The sequence below is a fragment of the Atractosteus spatula genome, chromosome 6 (assembly GCF_055471065.1).
Source record: "Atractosteus spatula isolate fAtrSpa1 chromosome 6, fAtrSpa1.hap1, whole genome shotgun sequence".
NCBI lineage: Eukaryota > Metazoa > Chordata > Actinopteri > Semionotiformes > Lepisosteidae > Atractosteus > Atractosteus spatula.
Genome location: NC_142711.1, coordinates 53610391 through 53632876, shown reverse-complemented (window position 1 = coordinate 53632876; position 22486 = coordinate 53610391). Strand labels below are relative to the sequence as shown.

The window sequence follows — 22486 nt, the reverse complement described above, 5'->3', positions numbered from 1 at the left end:
AAGCCCTCTCAGCTGAGGTTTGTCCTACTCTGCTGCTGTAGACAGCAGCTTCTGTACAAATCAGGTCCACACCTTCAACGTTTGTGGTCTCAGTTTGCCAGGACAGAAAGATGGATCCCTCTGAAGAGCACTGTCCAACTGCTGTTAGACATGTCTTGCTGAAGTACTGTAGACAAGGAGGCTGGAGAACTATCTATAAAACTGATAAACATGCAGCACGTTGACCTTCAATTTTAATAGCGATAATACAGTAGGTGCATGGAAATGAAATTGAAGCTAAACTCATGTGAGATGGCTACCTCTTCATTGTTATTTGTAATATAAGGTTTTCTTGTTGCCAAAATAAAAAAAAAACTCAACCAGTCATTACAAAGTGCAAGAGAAATCCGGGTCAGTTGATCTCCTATAAACAGAAAGACTTTAGAAACAATCTGTATACAGTACATATCAATAATGATGCTGTGGTTGTACAATAATTGAGTTGGTTTCATTTCTATACACACTTCAGAAGCACATGCTATTTTAACTTTCAGATTGATATATTATTCCTCTTTATTATTCTGAGAATACCTTTGTCTACTATTGCAAAGCGCTTTTTTAATGTATTATGGTTGCACGCTGTTCTACAGTAGTATGATTATAAGTTGCATCGTGTCAGAATTTGTTAACAGATTGTATTTTTTGCCATCATGAAAGAACAAAAACCAAGCTGTTGTGGTACATCCAGAAAAAAGCCTCTCAAGCTGTAGTGGTGATATCAAGCTACAAAGCCAGCATCAAAGATTTCTGTTGCCACCTTGTGGATATATTCATTTTTAGCCAGACAGAAAACAGATATTTCTGACAAAATAAAATCCCTGTGCAGCTGGCTGTCATATTGCACTTGATTATAGTTTACTTTGTTTGGTTAATGTACATCATAAACTATTCAATGTTGTGGATAGCTTACATGTCTCAGTTGTATTGTTTCTCATAATCAATGTCTCAGCATAAAAATGAATAATTTATAATACCTAAGCCCAGAAGGAGAAAATGAGAAAAAAAATCGCAGTACCCTTTCTGACAAAGTGCTGGTATAATTAATAGTAAACGACATGATGGAGTGAAGTAGATTACAAGATGTAGAACAAGAAGAGTACAGCTAGTAATTTAATGCATGCTTCTATGAGCCATACACTAGCAAATTTACTTCTAAAAATATGTCGGTAAATATTTTCGGTATTGTGTCCCTTTTTATACAATGCAATACTATCCTGGAGTTTTGAGGAAAAAAACAGCGCAACAAGACTATGATCAAAAAGTCATATTCTTCAGCACCACGTTTTTGAGCAATGCACTCTTACTTATAGTTAGAAACAGTCTATAGTCGGTTTATTGCTAAGAATCCAGACTTTTGTATAACTGTACAAGATGTAGATCTGTCACACTATGGTTTATTATAAATCTACCTGTAGGCTTTATTTAGCACTTTGCTCTATATGCCCTCAGCAGCGTACTGCACATAAAGCAGACATTTATTTGAATATGGAGAAATACTGTGGTTACCTGGTTTCACATAAAGCATGCCAGGAAGGATTAAGTTCAATTCCCAGAACGGGTACTGCACAACTGTTAAACCTTGATTAATCTTGCTGTAGCCAGTAGATTAAGACTGTAAGATTAGATGTAGAGTAATGCTTTTCTAATGATGTTTAAATCATTTTTTAAATGAATTGATACACTGCACTTTCTTCTATTAGGGATGAACATGTTTATGGAAAGGAAATATTTGTTTGTTCTTAGGTTGAACTAAGATTGCAGACGTACTGTAGTTATGGGATTCTGTTTTTTTATAATCAGTTTCTGATTCTTTCCTCTAAGCTTTAGGATATTATACAATGAATTCCCTTGTTTTCTTGTAAAGATTCACAAGTCTGTGCTCATTTTGCCTTAGTCAGATTGAACAAAGCTAATGAAGAGGTATTTATCAGGCATAAAATATCCCTATAAATACACTATCTCTGAGCTCTTCATTTAAAATGCTCCTGACAACCCAGCTAGCTCTCATATTGCTGGATGCTGGCCTGCTCTTTAGTGTGAGATGCAGAACGAGAGCCCAGAGCATGTAATATTTATGCAACTAGATTATGCTGCTGCCTTAAGGTATGTCTGGCCCCTTTTTTGGCATTGAAATAAATGAGATTAAAGCATATGTGATGGTTCCTGGTTCAGAATCCAAGTGGTCTACATGTGTCATATGAAAAATAACTCTTTCAATAGTCATTTTTTGCAGTGCACAGATGCACAGTGCGTATGAAGAACACACCGGCTGTTTTTTTAAAATTGCCTTGAAGTATATGATTTAAAAAGACTGGGGATTTTTTTTTTTCCAAGGGCAAATTATGAAAACACTTGTAAGGTGAGAACTTAATGATGAATTCATGAAACTGAATTAGTCTTTTGCAGCACATGTTGTAACTGTGAGGTTCATTATGTTTAAATCAGACTTATTGTTTGAATCTATTTTGAATTATTTCTGTTTCATGTGACATAGTGAATATAGTTTACAATTCCTTGTTATTGGAAATGTTTTTTCTCATTTATTTTTACCTGTCACACCTAATTTCCATTTTTTTATATATCCAAATAAAATAATGTTATCTATAAACTACATTATGTTGATTCTTGTTGTATTGCCGATTAATTTTAATTGGGTACTCTTTGCATGGTTAAATTCCTACCAAATGAGGAAAGATTACAAGTTAATTGTGTACTGTGTCTTTCTTTTCATTGTTAACCCTTAGTGTGTTTTTGACCCTATTATTATTACTACTGTTTTTGTGTTTGTACAAAACAAGTCAAAATACTGTGTTTCCACATACTGTACTACAATATCACCTTACCAAATCAAGAAAAAAATCTAAATTTAAAGTATCTAGATTTTTTAAATAAAAATATTCTGTAGAGTCAAAAATGAGGCAAGTTCCCTTTGAATTTTGCTTGTTTCTGAATCATTTGTTTTGCACATACAGTATATACAGTAAATCAATTTAGGATTTAGGACAGAGGAAGGTTCAGCTGGAATTAGCCCAGGCAAAGGAACTCTTTCTCCCAGTCCCCTTCCATGGGAGAAAAGACTGCCACGTTGCCCGTACCTGAGTCACCCTTCGCAACACCCAGCAACATCAGCCTCGTCAGGTGGTAGTACTATTTAGCCATCCCTTCCTTACCACCTTAGAGAAAAGGCAGACGTCCCAGGTGCCGTGTTAATCTAAGCAACTTCCCCATTCCCAGCAGGAGAAGCAAAGCCTGGAGTCTCCAGCAGTAGCTCATGTCAATTGGGTCCCCTCACTCCTGCACACCTGATCTGAGCCTGCCTGGAACAATAGAGTGCCTGCAGTGGTGGGCTGGGCCCCCAGCTGTTTTCTAAACGGAGAATCGATATTCCTAAAAGGCCTCAACCCCCCTGCCAAGATGGCTCACAGGCTTGGTAAAACTCAGAAACCACTAGAAGGAGAACCGTTCAGGTCATACAAGGAGGGATGGATATATCGGATTCCCTTAACCAGCACCAGCGTTTACCATCGTTTGATGTGCTGTACCGTAGGGCTTCCTCTTCATGCAGGAGAGACCTTTACTGATGTATGCCACATCGATGACAAAGTGCTGAGCTTGGGTTACCCCTAAAACAGAAAAGGGGGACAGAATTCAGGACCCCTTTCAGCTGCTGAAACGCATCTTCACACTCCTCTAAACAGACTAAAAACACTCTCTCTACCATCAAATGATGAAGAGGAAACCCTTGCATGAATTTACGTCAGTAAGAGCACAGGCTGAGGAAGCTCTGGAGCTCTTCCATAGTGATTGGGACAGTCAAATCATTACCACCTGGATCTTCACCAGATCCTAGGTCCCCCACCCACCCCCACTTTCGTCTTTCTCTTGAACACTTCTTAAGATGAAGCTTCAGGTCTGCATTGCGTGTGTAAGAGGCACGCGCCATCAGGATGTACATGTACAGGTAGATGATGCACCTGGACTTGACCCTTGACTTCTTGAACTGCTGTCCCTGGAATATCGCTGGATCTTCACTAGCGGTTTTCATATGGAGGTGGCCAGAGAGTGTTTCTTCCCACTCCCTCCTTGTTTGCGATGGGTTTCTACTAATTCCATCTTAGGTGGAGTATTTTCTGTCAAAAAAACAGAATATCAAACTACATTCAGTAATAGTGCTATATCCTAGGGTGATAGGGATACACCCTATCAATATACAGTATTGTAACCCTGATGTCATTAATATATCTATTATCCCTGAGTGATTCACATACAGTATACTATTATTCTTGTTGGTTTGCTAAGCATTTTCTGTTGTTGTTTTAATAAATTGTACAGTATGTTATATACTGTATTTGAATCTATGCAAATATTGTTTGTTATTTTGTCCAATTATAAGCACTCTTACAATTTATTATTACAATTTCTCATTCTTCCAGTAAATTCAACCACATCACTATATCCTTGAATTGTATCTTCAAACATTTACATTTCGACTACTGTCAGGAAATGGAGAGCCAATTTAGTTTAGAGCAAAAGAAAGCTGCGTATTTGTGAATGTACAGGCAGAATATTAAAACCATTACTATTTCCCAGAATAATTCTGAATATTCCCCAAGTCTGTGCTGTGCTTCCTTATTACTGTAGTAATTAAAGGCTTTAAAAGATTAATACATTAAAGGAATAAAAGCTCAGCAGATGAACACTTGGCATTTTGTCTGTAATTAGCAATGACTCTACTCAGCAAGTGGCTTTTCACAGGCCTTGTGCTCAGTCAGGCAATTCAGCTGATGGTCACATGCACACTAATGAACTACTTTAGCTGTTTTTTAATAGTGCTTTCTAATGGGAATTTCAGCTAAAGCTTCATCTTCCTTTTACAAATGAACTATACATACTAAAGACTTTAAACATCAAGGCATCTGTTGTTTAGCAATATATTGTTGGCTCATGGTATTTCTCATGAAAATCATCATGAATCAGGTGTCTGATTTCTCATTTGTAAAGACAAAACAGGTGAATTACGATTTTTTTGTTTGTTTAGATGCAGAAATTAAACACCTAAAATAATTAATTTACATTTTACAGAATATAAAGTAATGTTTCTATTAAACTTCTTTAAAGGAAAACTCGCAATTCAAACACACAACAACAAACAGCCATCAACTTTCTCTTGAAGAGATCAAATTCTTTAACTGGTAACTGTGAAATTTCAGCTTTACAGTTCAAGACCAAGAAAGAAAAAAGGAATAAAAGAATAAAGAATAAAAATTGCTTCACAATTGTCATTCATTTTAATTTAAAATTAAATTCCTTGTTAGAAATCATTCCCTATGCTTCCATATGCCTCATGTGACATGTACCAATTTTATGTGCTGTACTGAATTATCCTTCAATCCAAGTAACCAAATAACACTCTCAGTGTGACTTACAGTATTTTTATTCAAATACAGTACATTTTTTTTTTCTCTGAGACTGGTTAATGTGGAAATCAATCCACATTGTCTAAGATTTTCATCTTGGATTTTTGCTTAAGACCTTTCTTTTTTGTTCCTGACACTATGTCTATAGTCAATTTTATTAAGTTTATTTTAAATTGTCAATATTTTGTGGCTATTTTTCATCATATTCATGATAAAAACAATAAAATTCCTTATTTCATGATGAACATTGCAATTTCACATCTGTTGGAATTGCTTTCCAAAAAAAAGCAATTTCTTTTCCAAGAGAGTAAATGGAGAATCAGCAGAATGAGAGAAATCCTGATACAGGCTGTAGTACACTGAAGTGAAATGAGAAACACTATTGTCATTCATAACAGGAATGAACCTCACCAGGTTTTTATATACTGTATACTCAAACACATTATATACTGAGAGGCATTAAAAACACAAAATAGCTTCAGTACATAATCCTATATGGATGTGCTACATTCTAATGTCACTTGTTATGTATATACTGTACAATACCCATTATTACTGACAAATATTCATCGCCACTTTCTTAATCCTAAACTTTTATTGTCTAAAAATGCTTTCCATGTCCATGTCAAATAGTTGTTTATTAGATACAGCATATTGCTTTCTGTATATAAGTGTTTTATTTCACACTAGTGTAAAACACATCCTTATTTAAGTTTAAATTGTGTACTACCTAACCTTAGATGATACAATTTTGATAAAATATTGAGATGGCATTGAGATTTTTTAAGTATAAGGTTTGGGGGATAATATACTATATGTTATGTACTGTAATAGTCCCGTCACCACCTTCAGTGCAACCAAATTATGATAGTTCAATAACAAAACACACTTATTGCTCAACACATATCTGTGGCAATATCTTAAAAGACAAAGATGTATTTATTTATAGGACACTGGATGTCATTTATGTACTGTTGGAATGAGTTCCAAAGCCTTCAGGAATTTCTAGCACCATCGTCTGACTGTAATTAATTACTAACATTGAACAATCTTAATATGTTTAGAAATGGGTGTATTTTTTATAATATATCAAATTTATCCTGATTCCATAAAATAAATAGTCTTCCACAGGTAAGATTATACTTTAAACTGATTCTAATAGTAGACAACTATGAGTCCCTTTACAAGACTGCATTCACATACTGTAGGGGGCAGGAGTGACGAACGTTTTAAAAATGTTAAATATTTCGCAAATATGAAAAATACAGCTGTCCCTTTATTTAACCTGTCTTGACTCAATGAGGATGAATGTGAAGTGCTGAATCTTGTATCATATATCCAATACTGAACCCCTCTCTGCTACAGCGTATCACTTCCCTCCTTTGCTGTCGACCTATTTAGTACAGGAGCTTGACTGATTAGATCCAGACCATTTCAGACTCAAAAGCCATCAAGACACTCAACTGGGACTCTTTATTAGATAATCCTTAGCAGTGCAAACACTACCTTGCAATTCAGAATGAACCAGAATGACAAAGCAACTATCCAGGATGAGGGAGAATAAAATTACCAGCCTGCATATGCAAAATACACCCAATACACACAGTAACAACATACAGTATTGCTGCATATGATGTCTTATCTTCTATTTCTTCCTTCTTTTCTTCATTTAAAAAATGGAAACCTTTCTAAATGTTTCCTTGCCAAAGAGTGCAATCCCAATTCATGAGCATGCTCCTCGAATTCTTGCTGAAGTACTTGCTATTTCAAAAACATCCCACCATGGAAATGTGATAGCATGGATTTGTTACAAAAGAGTTGTACTACAAGAGCAAGGATGGACTGGTATGATGTTTATACATTGCGAATTATTTTAATTATAGTGTCTGTACAATAAATGTAAAAGCAGCACAATCTGACCAAAACTTATGGATGAATATTGTATTGTTTATTTAATGTTTTCCTTCTTTTTTAGATTATGTAAAAACGAGGCATTCCCTTAGTTAATCACAAATTATTCATTTTTACAGAGGAGATATTCCAAACCCATATCGCTCACTGGTGGTCTCCAGATGGTGCGAGGTTAGCATATGCAACAATCGATGATACACTAGTACCGAAAATGGAGATACCTATTTATACAGGCTCTGTGTACCCTACTGGGAAAGAGTACCACTATCCAAAGGTAAGCCGAGGAAACTGATTTAAATATACAACACATTACCGGGGCTTGCTTGATGAAAATGCATGACCTTAAACAATTCATGTAGAGTATTTATCAGCAGCTGATTACTTGTAATAGAAGCCAACCTGCATGACCCAATTATATATTATCATGTGCTTCTACCTGCAGGCTGGCAAGGAAAATCCAGTGATTTACTTGTATGTGGTTAACCTAAATGGCCCTCTGCACACCATAGAGATGAAACGCCCCGAGGATCAAAGAATAAGGTATATGTTTTTAGTTTTCTACCTTACTATTAACATTAGATTTCATAAAGACTAATGACAATTCATTCCACGCACTGTTTCGTACCTTCATACCTTTTCAGATCTTTATAATAACTGCAGTTATTATATATTAAAAAAATGTTTATTTCTGTTATTACCAATCTGCATGTTCTATATATTATCTATCCTTTTCATACTTGATATTCCATTACAGGGTTCCAGGTCAAACTGAAATAAAAAATACTGTATTGAAATTGCTAATGAATTCCAGACATAAACAATAATATCCATTGTGTAGTATGCTAGTGGTATATTTTTTGTTGGCTGTACAGAAATTAGGTACCGTTTTCTGAGATTATTTTCTTTTATGTTGTTGTTGGGGAGGTACTGTAAATGATTTGATACTTTAATATTTTACTTAACCAGTTTAAGAACAGTTTTAGTATTTCATGAACCAGACCTTTAGCAACCTTGCACTAATCAGGAATACAATTATTGTATACAACATTGAAACAACACAATGTATATTGCACTGGTACAGTATAAAGATAAAGATAACATTGCAACACACTTTTAGTCAGCTTAGTTAGATTTTTTATTTTAGTTGGTTAGCATTGAAGATAGGGATACTAAGCACTGTGACTGTAGCAACTTTGGAAGACTTGTGTAAAAGCCATAAAGAATATCTGATTACTGTTATGTCTACCTATTGATCGAAAACAGATGTAAAAATCAATCTATATTCACATACAATATTTATATTCTAATAAGTAAGGGGTGTGAATAATTAAAAGGAGAATAGTTAAGAGTTGAGTCCTGATGCCAACTTGCTTTGCAAGCAAATTACAAACCTAATAACAATTGTACACCCCCTACCATCAGCAGTAACACTTATTGTACTGTACATGCACGTTTCCTTTGGCATTACAAGGACGGTGAGGTGACTAAGTAAAAACGAATTCACAAAAGCAGAGTAAAACATATGCTCTCTACAATTCTGTAGATATTTGTAAACATCTGTGTATCACCACTCTGCCTTCTCTGATAAAAGTGAGGCACAAATACTGTGCAGGGAAAGGACACCTGCTCTTATCCAACAAAAGGCCCTACTTGGGACTAAATTACTCCCTAATGTGGATGGTAAATGAAAGGCAGTCTTTTTCTCCATTCCAAACAATGCAGCACTAAACAAGCAAGAGATTTTTTTTAAGCCTGGTGGATACCACAAATAGGAAATACCCATTTCCATTATTAAAACCCAACAGTCCTACATTCAGTATCCTTAATGCTCAGATTACCTACAGTATATACAGTAGTACTGTACATGTTCTGTTCTTTTATCTGCCAAAGGAGGCCCTTTTCACAGTATTATTTCTTCCATGGTCTTCCTCTTTCTCTCTTCTGTTTCTAAAGGTTTCTGATCTTAGTTAATAGTATTGTTAGATTAATACAATTAAACATTAAACACAAAAAAGTAACAAAACTTACTTTGCAATAGGGAATATTACATAACAATGGTGAAGTGGGCAACAAGTACGAAACTGGCTGTAAATTGGCTCAACAGAGCTCAGAACATCTCTATCATGACTCTGTGTGAAGCTACCACTGGTGTCTGCACTAAGGTACGTTAAGAATCCTTTATTTCTAATCTGTTTTTTAAGTTACTGTACTGTTTTTACAAGTTATAAAAATGTTAATTTGCTTTTAGGTATCATGACATAAAGGGTATTTGGACTGTCTGTTTTTTTTTTTGTTACTGTTATCTGCATCCATTGCATCTTGATTGGATGCGATTGTAAATTGTTTTGCATAAAGCCATCTACCAAATGAATAAATGTTATGTATATGTAAAAAAAGCTCTCATACTGTACAGATGTACTGCATGTATTATTGAATCTTTTCGACCTCGACTGTGACATCTCACTTAGGTAATTTAAAACATCCATTTCAAAATGCTAAATTAGCATATCTAGAGTAGCATTAGCATACAACAGCAATAGCTATAACAAACAAAACTTCCCTACATTCTGCTAGAGCACCACAAATGTTTAGATAAACATTGTCATAACACTGTTGTTTTTCAACAGTGTAAAAAGGTGTTAGGAATTGAGAAAAACACATGCTTTGTGATTTTCTGAACCCCAAATACATCTAATTGTCTTTCCAGAAACACGAAGATGAAAGTGAAGGCTGGTTGCATAGACAGGCAAGTAAAAGAAAATGCTACCTGGAATGCTAGTGTATACTGTCAATTCTTGCATCGGTTATCATGCAACTTCAAGTACTGCTTGATCTTACCCATGCAACTAACAAACAACTTTGGAAACCTAATTAAGAAAACCAAAATAAAGTAATTTCATAAAGGAATAGAGGAGCGGACACCAGACGAAATAACCCACATCCACAAGGGAAGATTCTGATGTACTAATCCTTCCATGCAGAATGAACCACCTTTATTTTCCAAAGATGGGCACAAGTTCTTCTTCACCAGAGCAATTCCACAGGGAGCAAGAGGGAAGTTCTTTCACATCGCCATGTCGTATTCTCAGGTAAACCCAGTTTTGCAGCATCTTTTTCAGTATCAGGTCCTGTCTTGTAATGTTTTTACTTAATAGATATACTGTACTGTAAGAACATACAGCATTATTGCAGATGGTGAGGAGGCTAGTTTACGTGTTTGAGAATTTAGGAGATAGTTGAAACTAAATGTTTTGTCCACTGATTCTTTAAAAAACCCTAAGGTTTGGGTTTCTACCACCTAGTACGTTTGGCTGGGAAGCCTGTTGCAGATAATAACAATTCTTCATCTAAAGAAGCACTAGAAACAGTTGAACACAGCAAGCTCCTTTCAGTGTGCCTTTCATTTTGGTTGTGACCTATATTCAATCACTTCTCTCTCCCTCTCTGTGTTGCACATAGTCCATTATCATAACTCTTGACATTGATCCTCGGTTGCTGTGTATTTTACTAATTGTAAAATGTTTAATTGGTTTTAGCCACCGTTACCTGTTCTTTGAAAATGATCCATGCCAGTAATGTTTGCAAATATAACACATTAAGGGATCTTTACATTGATTTATTTCAAATGTTGAATTTCAAAGGACCTATAGATTGCCGGATTGCTTGCAATGGGTTTCTAAATTATGTTTCTCCCACTAAACCCCGACACCGTGCACCTGTTTGTGATTAATACATTGAAAATCCAAGGTGATTAAATCTGCTGTTTTTTCCCCCCCCCCGAAGCCTAATGCAAGTACTGACACTCTGCAGTCTATAACTTCTGGGGACTGGGATGTGACAGAGGTTTTAGCTTATAATGAAGAAACTCAGATAATGTAAGTATCATTATTTTAATTTATTAAAATGTTTTTTTTCCTTATTGGTGGGGCTACTTACAGTTGTAACGACAATTCTTGTAGCGAAGGAGTATTTATGGCCTCTGAAAGCTCTGTTGGTTTGAGTATAGTGTGGGCAATACCAGGATCAAGGACTGCAGTCTACTTCTACATGGTGATGGGTGTGCTCGTTGTGCTAGTTGGCTACAGAAATAATGGCTTTGACACTGTTGTCTGATACTTTACATTACCACACATGGTCAGATGTGAAAAAGAGATTTGAGCTCTTTGCCCATGGTGAAATGATTACTCAAACAACTTCATATTGATCTGATAAAATAGTGAACTATTTTGTTTTGATTTTTATGACAGTAACTAACATGAGCACCTGGGTGCTACTTACTTTATACAGAGCATTGAGCAGTAAAAGAAAAATGCTATAAGATTGTGAATACAAATGTTAATTGGGATGTTTTTAATTGCTGTCATGTAAAGTACACATTTACAAATTTATACAAAAATCTATTGGTGCTGATTTAATACACAATATTAGCAAGGAGTTGAAGGCTGCAGAATGTTGAAAATAGCACCTCAGCATTCAGAAATGCAGGCACATTTACAATGACCGATGCTTGGCCTGACGGACACACGCAGACACCCTCCTTTGAACATGCACAAAAACTCTTGTTTTCTTTGTTCAAACCTGGAAAACTGCCTCTTACAAACAGGGAAGGAAGGAAAACTAAATGCATTGGCATTAGTAACAATTGAGAAAAGCTTTAAACGAGAGTCCTTGAATTTTAATGGAAGCAATTGAAGAGTTCACCAAGAGAAAAGAAAGAAGAAGTGTGCTTCAAAATTGAATACAAATGATGTTTTTCATCAAATTGCAGTTATTATATAATTTGTGTAGCAAATGTATTTCCTCAATACAGCAGCAAATTCAATTTCGCAAACAGTAATGCAAGACTACACCCTATCTTTAGCGCTGGTCCAATTCGTTTTTTTCAACACGGAGCATGACATTTGGGGTACATTAATATTCCATTATCCATGCACAATAACTTAAAACAGAGCCTTGATTTGAAAATGTGACATAATTAGCTAAACATGGTAACATTCTGGTGTTCACACATTTGTGGGTTTTTTTTAATAATAGAGCCCACCACTAAAATATGGGGGTGGGTATGTAAAGTGCTTTTCTGCCTGTGACTCACCAATAGGTTAATCTGGCCCTGAACAGAGGACTGTAATTTCAGGATCAAGGGATCAAACTTCACATTGAGCAATAGTGTTCATTAATTAAGCAGCAGAGTGGAGTAGAGATTAGGACTGGGCCCATTCTGCAGATTTAAATCTGAGCCAAATGATGCATTGATATAATTGATTCCTATATATATACACCAGGATATGGAAAATTAGAGAGAACCATGCAGATAGGAGCACCTTTAAAGTGTAATCAGTAACTCATTTGGCTGTATTGGAAGCAAATGGAAATCCTTATGTTGTTATTTCATTTGGCTCATCTGTTGTTGTTTTTTATGGTGTGACTGTTCAAATCGGAGTGATATAATCAGTGGAGTAACACTGGGCCCTACTAGGACCAATCATCAGCTCTCACTTATTTAATGTCAGTCAGCGATCTAGACTATGGTATAGCTGGTAAGGTAATCACGTCTGCAGACAATAACAAAAGAGGAGGATTAGAAAAACAAATTAAAATCGTCGAAGCACCAAGTTAAATTCAAAACGATTTAGATGAAATTCAAGACTGGGCAGACAGTACATCTGAAGGTTAATGTAGACAATGTAAACAGAGTAATGTGGACAGAGTACTACATGTAGCTAATGAAAACCTAGAGTATACTGTAAATACGAGCTTGAAGAGGCTACTTATGAAAAAGCCTTAGTAGTTTATGACATTTAGATCCTCTAGACCAGGGGTTTTCAACCTTTTTGACATGCGCGCCATCCCGTTTGTCCAAGTTTGAATTTGCGCGCCCTTCCAACGCAAAACCCATTGAGAACACAACGCAAACAGCCTCGTCACGCTCACTCACACAGTATAATTGAGATTATGGATACATACATGCATTTCAGCGCCTTTCATCAATTTGCTTTAACAGTTTCACGTTCGCCGCTGTTGTTAACCTCAGCAGCAAGCCACCGGTCCATCTTTAAGTTTGTAATCGTGGTGTAATGCGAAGTCTCAATTCTGCCGCAGCCTTCGCCAACGAGAACAGACGGCAGGTAGCCTGCTTGGCCAGGGAAACGAGCCAGATTGCAACACCCCCCTCTAGTGGACGAATGATGAATTGCTATTAACGACCGAAACCACACGTTCGCTGCAGTTGTTTTCAATTTTTTTACATTTTACTTTTACTCGCGCCCCACTGGTTGAAAACCCCTGCTCTAGACAACATGGGAAAGAAGGAAACATGATATCAGGATCTAGTTCATGTGGTTCCAAAGCATGTAATTTAAATCAGGGAATGTAATGCTTACAGTACATAGTACGATTCACTAGCAAGACCTCATTTAGAATATTCAAGTACAATTTTGCTCACTGTGTTACAAAAAAAAGATATGGCCCTGGAATTACTCCCGGGACTAGCAAGATAAATTCCAGGGTTCAAAAGGAGGCCGATGCAGACTAAAAAATGAACCACTTTTGCCTTGACAAGAGAAGACTAAGAGGGGATGAAGTACAGTATTAAAATACTCAAAGGCGTTGGCAAAGTCAGCCCAGTGGACATCTTCAGAGTAAACAGTGAAACATTAACCAGAGTAACACAAACTCAGTGGAAGTGTATTTAAAAGCAGCCGTGTCACCCTGCAACTCACAACCGGCAACCCACTGAAACTGAAAGGTCACTGGTAAACTTTCTTGTTTTCATGGAAATTGAAGTTGTGGATAACCTTGATATGAGCCACAGAATGTTAGGGAAATTGTCATGTGAATAAACATTTAGACCGGTAGAATAATCTCAAATGTATCATCTGCAAACGGTGTATGAAATGTGTTTTTATGAAAGGATCAAAAAGGGGAAAAAAATATTCATTGGCACACTGGTATTGTTTGTTATAACCCAATCTGAAGTACTGCATGTGTCCAAACAATGAATTTTAATTTTCAAGTTAAAAAATAAGAATCAAATTCACTCACCGTGCCGTATCTCAGGAACTATGAGGAATAAATTACACTCAGCTGGAGTAATTATTGATTTTTTTTTTATCCTGAATGCACCTATTTTATAGCAGTAACTGAAGCATGAAATAGAATCGTATACTGGTTGATGAATGTGTTTTTTGCATCTGACTCTATTAAGCCTATAGTACTGTACAGTCTGAATGTCATAAAGAACAACAACAGACAAATGCATTAATTTCCACAGTCAGATGTCTATGAATTGTTGCAGATTCTGATTCATATCTTTATGTGGCCAGTGTAAAATTGGATCAAAATCTTCGTTTTTGCATTGGTATGATTGCCCCACACTGGCACACAGCTTCACCCGGTGACTGACATATTTGTCATGTGAATCCCCTGTCACTGCTACACCCGAAGCAGAATTACAAGGAGCAAAACTATCAAGTAAATGATGAACAAAAGGGAGATCTCAGAATGCAGCATTTCTGCACCTTTATAACCAATTAAAACATGATTGTGATGTACTCATTGAGCAAGCTTGAGCACTGGGTGGTGAACACCGGAGTATAAGAGAGAAACACAGGTGATGGCTTTCTCAGTGATTACCTTGATGTGCCAAAAACTTGTCCAGTGTCCAGACAGATTCATCCAAGCACAGCATTGGGAAATTGCTGCCCCAGGACTCCAGTCAGCAATAACATCCTATCCTGCCCTCAGCAGGAAGTTACTGCCAAGTGAGATTTCCTCTTAAACACTGAAAAGGAGAGACCAGTCACCAAATGTGCACTAGAGAGTCTCTGGTACAACCTGCTGTGGAGATCCTTTATTCTGCAAACACTCCACAGGGCCATGCAATGGCTAAAAACCATGAGGGCAGCTGATCACCACCAGACGGGCTGGACTTTGTCACTTCAGGCATTCAGATTTGACTTTATTCATCATCCCAGAGTCACTGATTATGCAGCCGAGTTTGCCAACACCTGAACACATACCTGACTGATAAGGGATTCTATGGACTATAAAGACCAAAGCACTCTGACCCTGCTGACCCTGCTGACCACTTGGTCTACCAGACTGTTTTATCTCATGGATTCCCCTCTCATTCCTGAAGGAAGGGGACAAAAAGCTGTTGCATGTCCTCATGGTATGACTTCTGCTGAAGTCTCTCATAAACTCTCATTCATTTTTCACTTACGCGTGTTTCTTTCGGCTGATATCTTTGTATTTATACTTATTGCTGTTGTAATTTCTGTCTTTATTTATCAGTTGTTGTTTGCGGTTGTCTTACTTGTTGTGGATCCACAGTGTCTCCTATCTGCTCAACCATTTTGTGTCAAGTTAGAGACACCTGACTCCTCTCGGGTTTAAATGGAGACTTATCCTGGGTTAGAGTTTAGATTATTTAACCTGGTACTCATGGCGTAGCTTTTAGTGTAGTCTCATTTTTGTGGTGTGTCCTTATCTGTGTGACATTACAGACCATGTGATCTTTTTCTTGCACAACAACACTAAGTAAACAGACACTTTTTCTTATTTTAACGTCTGGCCTATATTTACAATATATGACTTCTGTATATGACCACCCCTGGACTGCCTGAACCTATTAAATAACAACGTCAGAATTCTGGTAGTTGTACAAAATACAATATTCAAGTTACGGTGCTGTTTTTCATTTTGTATTCAGCCTTTTCAAAGTGCGAAAACAAAGTGCCAGTAAAAGTAGTGTGTTTGATACTTCCATTTGCATATTTAAGTAGCAGGCGGCACTGATTATTTCAATTTATAATTTAACAGATACTTTCTAAGCAGAGAAGACGATCCTAAAAGACGGCATCTCTACAGGTATGTTGTGTCATTTTTGAGTTGCTTTCTTATATTTTCCACCAGTTGTAAGGATATAAGCATAATATTGATAATCAAATTGATTGCATGATGTTGATAATATGTAACTGATAATGTGATATTGATAGTATTTATTTTCTATCATGCTTTATGTTTATTACATGTATGTATATTACATATTACATATTATTTATGTATATTAATAACATGATAGGTGTATATGTTTTCATAGCTTCTTCACATAGATTGGGATTTTCTGAAAAATAAAGACTGAGAACATGATTAAGGCCTTCTTTTTCATCACCTATGTTTATGTTTCAGTGCCAATACTACAGGCCCATTCAACAGACGCTGCCTCTCATGTGACCTTATTGAAGGATGTGGTTATGTCAGTGCACTCTTCAGCCACAACACCCAGTATTTCCTATTAAACTGTAAAGGTACGTTTGTCCCTTCTCTCCCATTTGTCTACTCACCTACTGTAGTTCCTATTGTTCCTTGCATTTCCTTAATTTCCCTGAAAACAGCTGAACCTTGCTATACAGTAGGTATTAGGACATCTCATAAATCATTCACTCTCCTTCGGCTGGGGGGTCACTGAATACAACAAACCAACATTTTTTTAATTTTAATGTATTACATTTTAAGCAACGTCTTCTTATACCTGTTACACATCTGCATCTCAATGTTAAATTAACAACAAATCAATATGGTCATCAAATCAGTTGACAAAGTAATAAACTCTTACAGGTGACTGCTTCATCCTGGCAGTTTATGTGTCTCAAAATAAATATGTGTTGAAAAGCTGCAAGCTTAATTACAGGAAACCATAGCAAAAATGAAGAAGTATAAAATTAATAAGAAGCTTGAACAGTTAGCACAATAAATAATTCAGGGTACATTGGATCTGATTCTCTTTAGTAGATGAAAAAGGAATGCTGTGCTTGCGGTAAATGTCTGGAGCTTTCAAAAGAGAGACACAGAGTGTTGGAAGAACAGGTGCAGTCTCAATAAATTGATAGCAGCTACTGGTTCAGCAGGATTCAAGATAAGACTCAAAACAATCTCAAGGCTGTTTAAGTAGATAAAGTGAAAAAAATCAGCAGGCAGGATAATACCTCATGAGATTAGACTTTGAATCTTTTGTTAGAACAATGTAATAACCTCCTCGCTGCCCTGTTTGAAGAATGTGTAGACTCATTAAGGAGACGTTAAGTGTATTCTGACACTGTCTAAAGTGTTCGACTGCAGGATTTAAAATAAATACCCAGGAGCCTTAATGACTGGGGAGTCTATAATGATCGCTACTGTTTTAACAAATCTACCTTCTGTGGTTGTGTTGTGGAAGATTTCTGTTGCTTTACCAAGAATAAATATATTCATCTCTGTAAGGTCTCTCAATCAGCTAGTGAATTTAAACCACATTTTTAACAGTGAAGACCAATGAGTTTTCAATCTATGAAGTTCAATAAAGTTGTAGAAAGGCACAAATACAGAGAAGGTTATAAAAATATCTAATAGACAATGAATATGTGAGCGTGATGAAATTGATCATTAATAAGTGGAAAGTGTGCTGTACTACCCAGATACTGTACAGCCTTTCAGATACTGTAGGCTTTCCTTCAGATTGAGCAGACTGGCAAGGTAGAAACTGGTTATGAATGTCTCTGTGAAGCCAACAACTTCACAGCTTTGAAAAAGCCACAAACATATAGAGTAACTGAGATAGGAGGAAATGACTTTGAGTCAATAACAATCACTCCGCAATGCTGAACCATATGGCAGTAAGTCAGAGAAACAAAGATAAAACCCAAAGGGCAATTAATGTAGCACACAATTATGTGGAAAAATGTTTTGTGGTCAATTAACACACAATGGGAACCTTCTGGTCTAAATGCAATGAGTTATGTCTGGCGCAGTCCCTACACAGTGTATCACGGACTCATCACCACTTCTACTGTGAAGTGTAATGATGATAACATTGTGTTATGGGGCTACTTTTCATCAGCAGGGACTGGGAAGATTGTCAAGATTGAGGAAAGGATAGATGGAGTAAAGTGCAGGCAAGTCTTAGACAAAAAAACTGTTTTAGTGTATTAAAGTCCTATTAACGGGATGAGAATTTACCACACAACAGGACAATGGCCCAAAGCACAAAGCCAACACTTCACTAGATTGGAGCAACAGGAAGAAACTGGATGTCCTTGAAGGACCCAGATAGAAAATCTATGGCAAGATTAAAAAATTGCTGTCCATTAACAATTCTCAGCCAACTTGTTCGAGCTTGAACACCTTTGCAAAGGAGAACGAGGAGTTGCACCGTTCTCATTTGGAAAGTTGGTACTTTCTGTATCCAAAATGTCTTGCCAAAGCAAAATTGACTTTACTTGATACTCTGGCACAAAATAAACATTTCCAGTGCCAGTCAAGGATCTTTTTACCTCTCTCTGTCACTCTTATGTTTTTTCTGTCTCTCTGTTATATGGTTCTTTCCCTTGTTTTCTTAGCACCTGTACTTTCTATTCTTTATTCCAGACTTTAGCTTTCATTTCTACCTTTTCTGCATTTCTGTCTGCATTGTACTGTTGTATATTCATGATATCACATTAGTTACATAGTTTTTAATTCCTTATAAAATGAAAACAATAAAAATCTAATTAATGTTTAATCTTAAGCGTTTAGATGGAGAAATGAAGGTAGTTCTGAGTGCTTGATTTTTTTCCCCCATTGCACCCAGTAAGGTAAGCAGTCTGTAAAAGCAGTCATGACTGAAAGAGTGCCACTTTCCCCGTCAATGTCACATCACAAATATTTTAATGATGTGAATGCCTTGCAGTACAGGACTTGCCTTTGACAGACCATGACATGGGGCAGATGGTTTCCTTATGTTTAACTGTCAGAGCATTGTTTTTGAGACTAAAGGGCAAAACCACTGGATCAATCTGTCATTACAAGAGGGTTTAAAACACCATGGCTGTATTTTATTAATGTAAGAAGGGCACAGAGCTGAACTGAAATACACATGTACTCCCAAATATCAATATAGTGAGTTTGCGTGACCCACTTTGTCAGCTTAAGTTCAGTAGATGTAAAAAATACATTCTATGACATATTTTAATCCAAATTTACAGTAATTCTTTGCTTATTTTTATAGCCTCTTCGGTAATGCTTTTAAAGAAAATATATTATTATTAACTAAAATGGGTAAAGATTGCAGACCTCTGTTTTTCTTACTGAAAGTTTATATTTGTATTATCGTTGTGTATGCAGCATGTGTGCTTTATGTCTTCTTATTTTATTTATATTTCTTCCTTATTTGCAGATATTGATATCATAAGAATCTGTGCCAAAATACAGATAGACTGTTCTTAATTGAATTTGAAAAAGAGTCAGTTGGGGTGCTTTAAAGATATCTAGCAATAGTGTTGTTGGTCAAATAATGTGCTACCTGTAAAAACGCTCTTGAGCACTGTTTTTCATTGTAACGTTACCATTGTTTGGCCTACTTTATCCGACTGAGACCACTGTAAGTGTCTTCTGTTTTCCCTTATTGTGCTCTTTCTAATTCTGTAATTCCCCTGCTGATTGCATCCTCAAAGTGTCAGGCTTCAGGCTTCTCTGTTGTGCCCTTTCATTTTCTGGGTGTGACTTTTCAGCGATTCCTTTCCTCGTTCCTCTCTTTGTGGAGCTTTTCTGCAAACCTTAGATTTTTGTGCAGTAAAACTTCACACTAAAGACATATCTTGACATTCCACCCTGTCGTAGGGGTTCAAAGTAAACTGCAAACTATTTCATGTTAATGAATCTTCCGTTGAACTTTTTCAGTTGGTCAGTAAAGCTTAATCTATCATCAGAGCAATGTATTCAGGAAATATTTGTTTAGAACCTGCCTGAGAATATATTGAGAATCATTCTAATTGGCCAAGCAAATCCAAATGATTCATTGTGCAACAGCTTTTAACACATCGGAATTCTGTGTTGTATAAAAGCATTTGATTGTTTCATCTGGGCATCTACTGTAGGTGTTTATGAAGACTGAATCCAGTGCACAATTTCTAGATGTTTTCTTTCCTCTTCAGGTCCTGGAGTGCCGTCTGTGACTGTGCACAGCACTACGGATAGGCAAAGTGAGTATTCTCACCTTCTTTCATCTCAGCCTGCACCTTGGGAAGCCCTGGAGTGCCATCACTTGCCTCGCTGGGAAGGGAATTAAAGTTTATTTTTAGGTCTCTAGGTTTAGATATGTGTATGCATGGACTGTGAATCTATGGATATTTGTAGGAGTGTTCTTGCTTGATTGTAATTATAATTGCTTTTAATAATTAGACTCTTTTAACGTAACAGCGTCACCACTCACTGGGGGGTTATCTGAAATAAAATTCGTCTCCATTTCATTTAATTTAGACTATAAACTGTTCGTGCAACGACATGTGTGCTTCACATTTGCTCTGCATCTCTGAACATAACATAACAACTGGTTACTGTATGTGCACTGATTATATTGCTTTCAACAACAAAAAACTGCTGGGGTACAAACCAGACCTCAGAGGCATGTTATTCACTTATTTCTTTGCATTTTGAGAGGTGATAATTTGCTTTGAAAAGCATAATTAAAATATGTTAATTAATACAAATGTGCCATAAGGATTTATCCCCAATCCTTCTGCACATTTTTATCACTCAGCATTGTGCATACAGTAGTTTTGTTTTTTTAATCGATCTGTCAATCATCCTTTAAAAAGTTTTTTTTTAAAAACACCTCATCACTTTATTGTTTTGGTGAAATGAACTCTTGATCGAAAGATGCTCAAATTCATTTTCAAATTTCAGTCATTGATTAATAACAAAAATTTAAAGTACTGCATCCCTTAGGGTTTGGAGTTTGTGAAAACACACTAACTCCAAACTGCATCTGCAAAATACACCTCAGCTCAGGCTTCACAGGCCACCTGCTGAGAGACAGGCTGTCACATGGACAGACCCCAAAGGGGAGAAAAAAATTGCAGTGAGAATTTTTTTGCATTCCAAACCTAGTCGAAATTAAACCAACGTGAGCGTGTGACTTTAAGGCCTTCACATATTATCCAATTAATGAACTAATTCACTCATGTGAATCTTTCTGCACAATAGAGGCCTGAACAACCTCTATTGGCAGATCAGCTGAAACTAACACGCTTACTATTGCTGGCCTGCCATAATGACTTTCAAGAAAATAATTATTAAAATTCACGTGAAGGAAAAAGGACTGTCTCTACACACATGCTACAAAAGGTTTTCTGTACATGGTTAATCATGTGCATATTTCATAAGCACTTTGAGGTTACACAGCTTGTGTCTCAAAAGTATCATTTTCATGTGGAAATTTGGAAGGAGGTTCCACTGGAATACCAGTTTTTCACACTTTACTGATTATTAGGGAGAAAATAAGGTGCAATTATTTCAGCAGGTCAAAGCCTTTATCCCATTGGACTTTAAGAGCAACCAGCATGGTGTAATGAAACACAGGACTTTAGCACAGCAGGGAGTGGCAGGAAGCCAGCTTTTACGTAAACAGAACCTGTTGAAAATCCACAGATGTTTGTATGAATTATTTACAACATTCACCAGTGAGTCAAGCTCAGTGTACTTTTGAAGGACAGCTTTAGTACTGTGAGTTCAGCAGGACAAACTACACAGCATCATTTCATCTCTTGCTCAATTTGCACATTACTATAACACACAAAGCGATACAAATAAAAAACAAATGTTTTTATGTAGAAAACAAAGTCTATTTTAATTAACTACCCCAGAAATAAAACTAACCATTATATACTGACGGAAAGAAGAAACGCAACATTTTCTTGAACGAGAATACTATAGCTTATGTACTTTCACAAAAAGTTGTCAATATGATTTAAGCCCTCTGACCAGCAATACAGCTTGTGCAGTGAGGCATTGCAACTTGCCAATCACATGAAAGAACGTTAGGTGCACTTTTACCCAACAAGGTCCAGGTGGAACAATGCCTGATCAGGTCACCTTTAAAAAGGCCTTAATTCGAAGCTTACGTCACTGCAAGAAAAACGCCACACTTAAGTTTTCTGTGCATCCCATAATGCCTTGAATGTCACCAGAAGCAAGGGAGAGGGCCATTGGCATGCTGCAGGCAGGCCATGTGCCAGCGTCATGTCATGTGTCAGCGTTGCCAGACACTATGGAGTAAGCCGCTCCACTGTGTCCCAACTGCAGAGAAGGTTTCAGCAGACCGGCAG

General features: G+C 36.7%; 1 protein-coding gene across 2 annotated transcripts in view; it reads left to right on the top strand.

Annotated features, from left to right (window-relative positions):
• LOC148833049 (A-type potassium channel modulatory protein DPP6-like) overlaps positions 1–22486 on the top strand; it is a 223082-nt gene that overhangs the window by 182672 nt on the left and 17924 nt on the right. For both annotated transcript variants that reach the window (XM_088918245.1, XM_088918246.1), the window contains exons 9-17: positions 7487–7641; positions 7810–7907; positions 9406–9529; positions 10075–10113; positions 10349–10456; positions 11151–11242; positions 16188–16235; positions 16557–16675; positions 20315–20362. In XM_088918245.1, coding sequence (XP_088774371.1) covers positions 7487–7641; positions 7810–7907; positions 9406–9529; positions 10075–10113; positions 10349–10456; positions 11151–11242; positions 16188–16235; positions 16557–16675; positions 20315–20362 — 831 coding nt within the window. The remainder of the gene's footprint in view (positions 1–7486; positions 7642–7809; positions 7908–9405; positions 9530–10074; positions 10114–10348; positions 10457–11150; positions 11243–16187; positions 16236–16556; positions 16676–20314; positions 20363–22486) is intronic.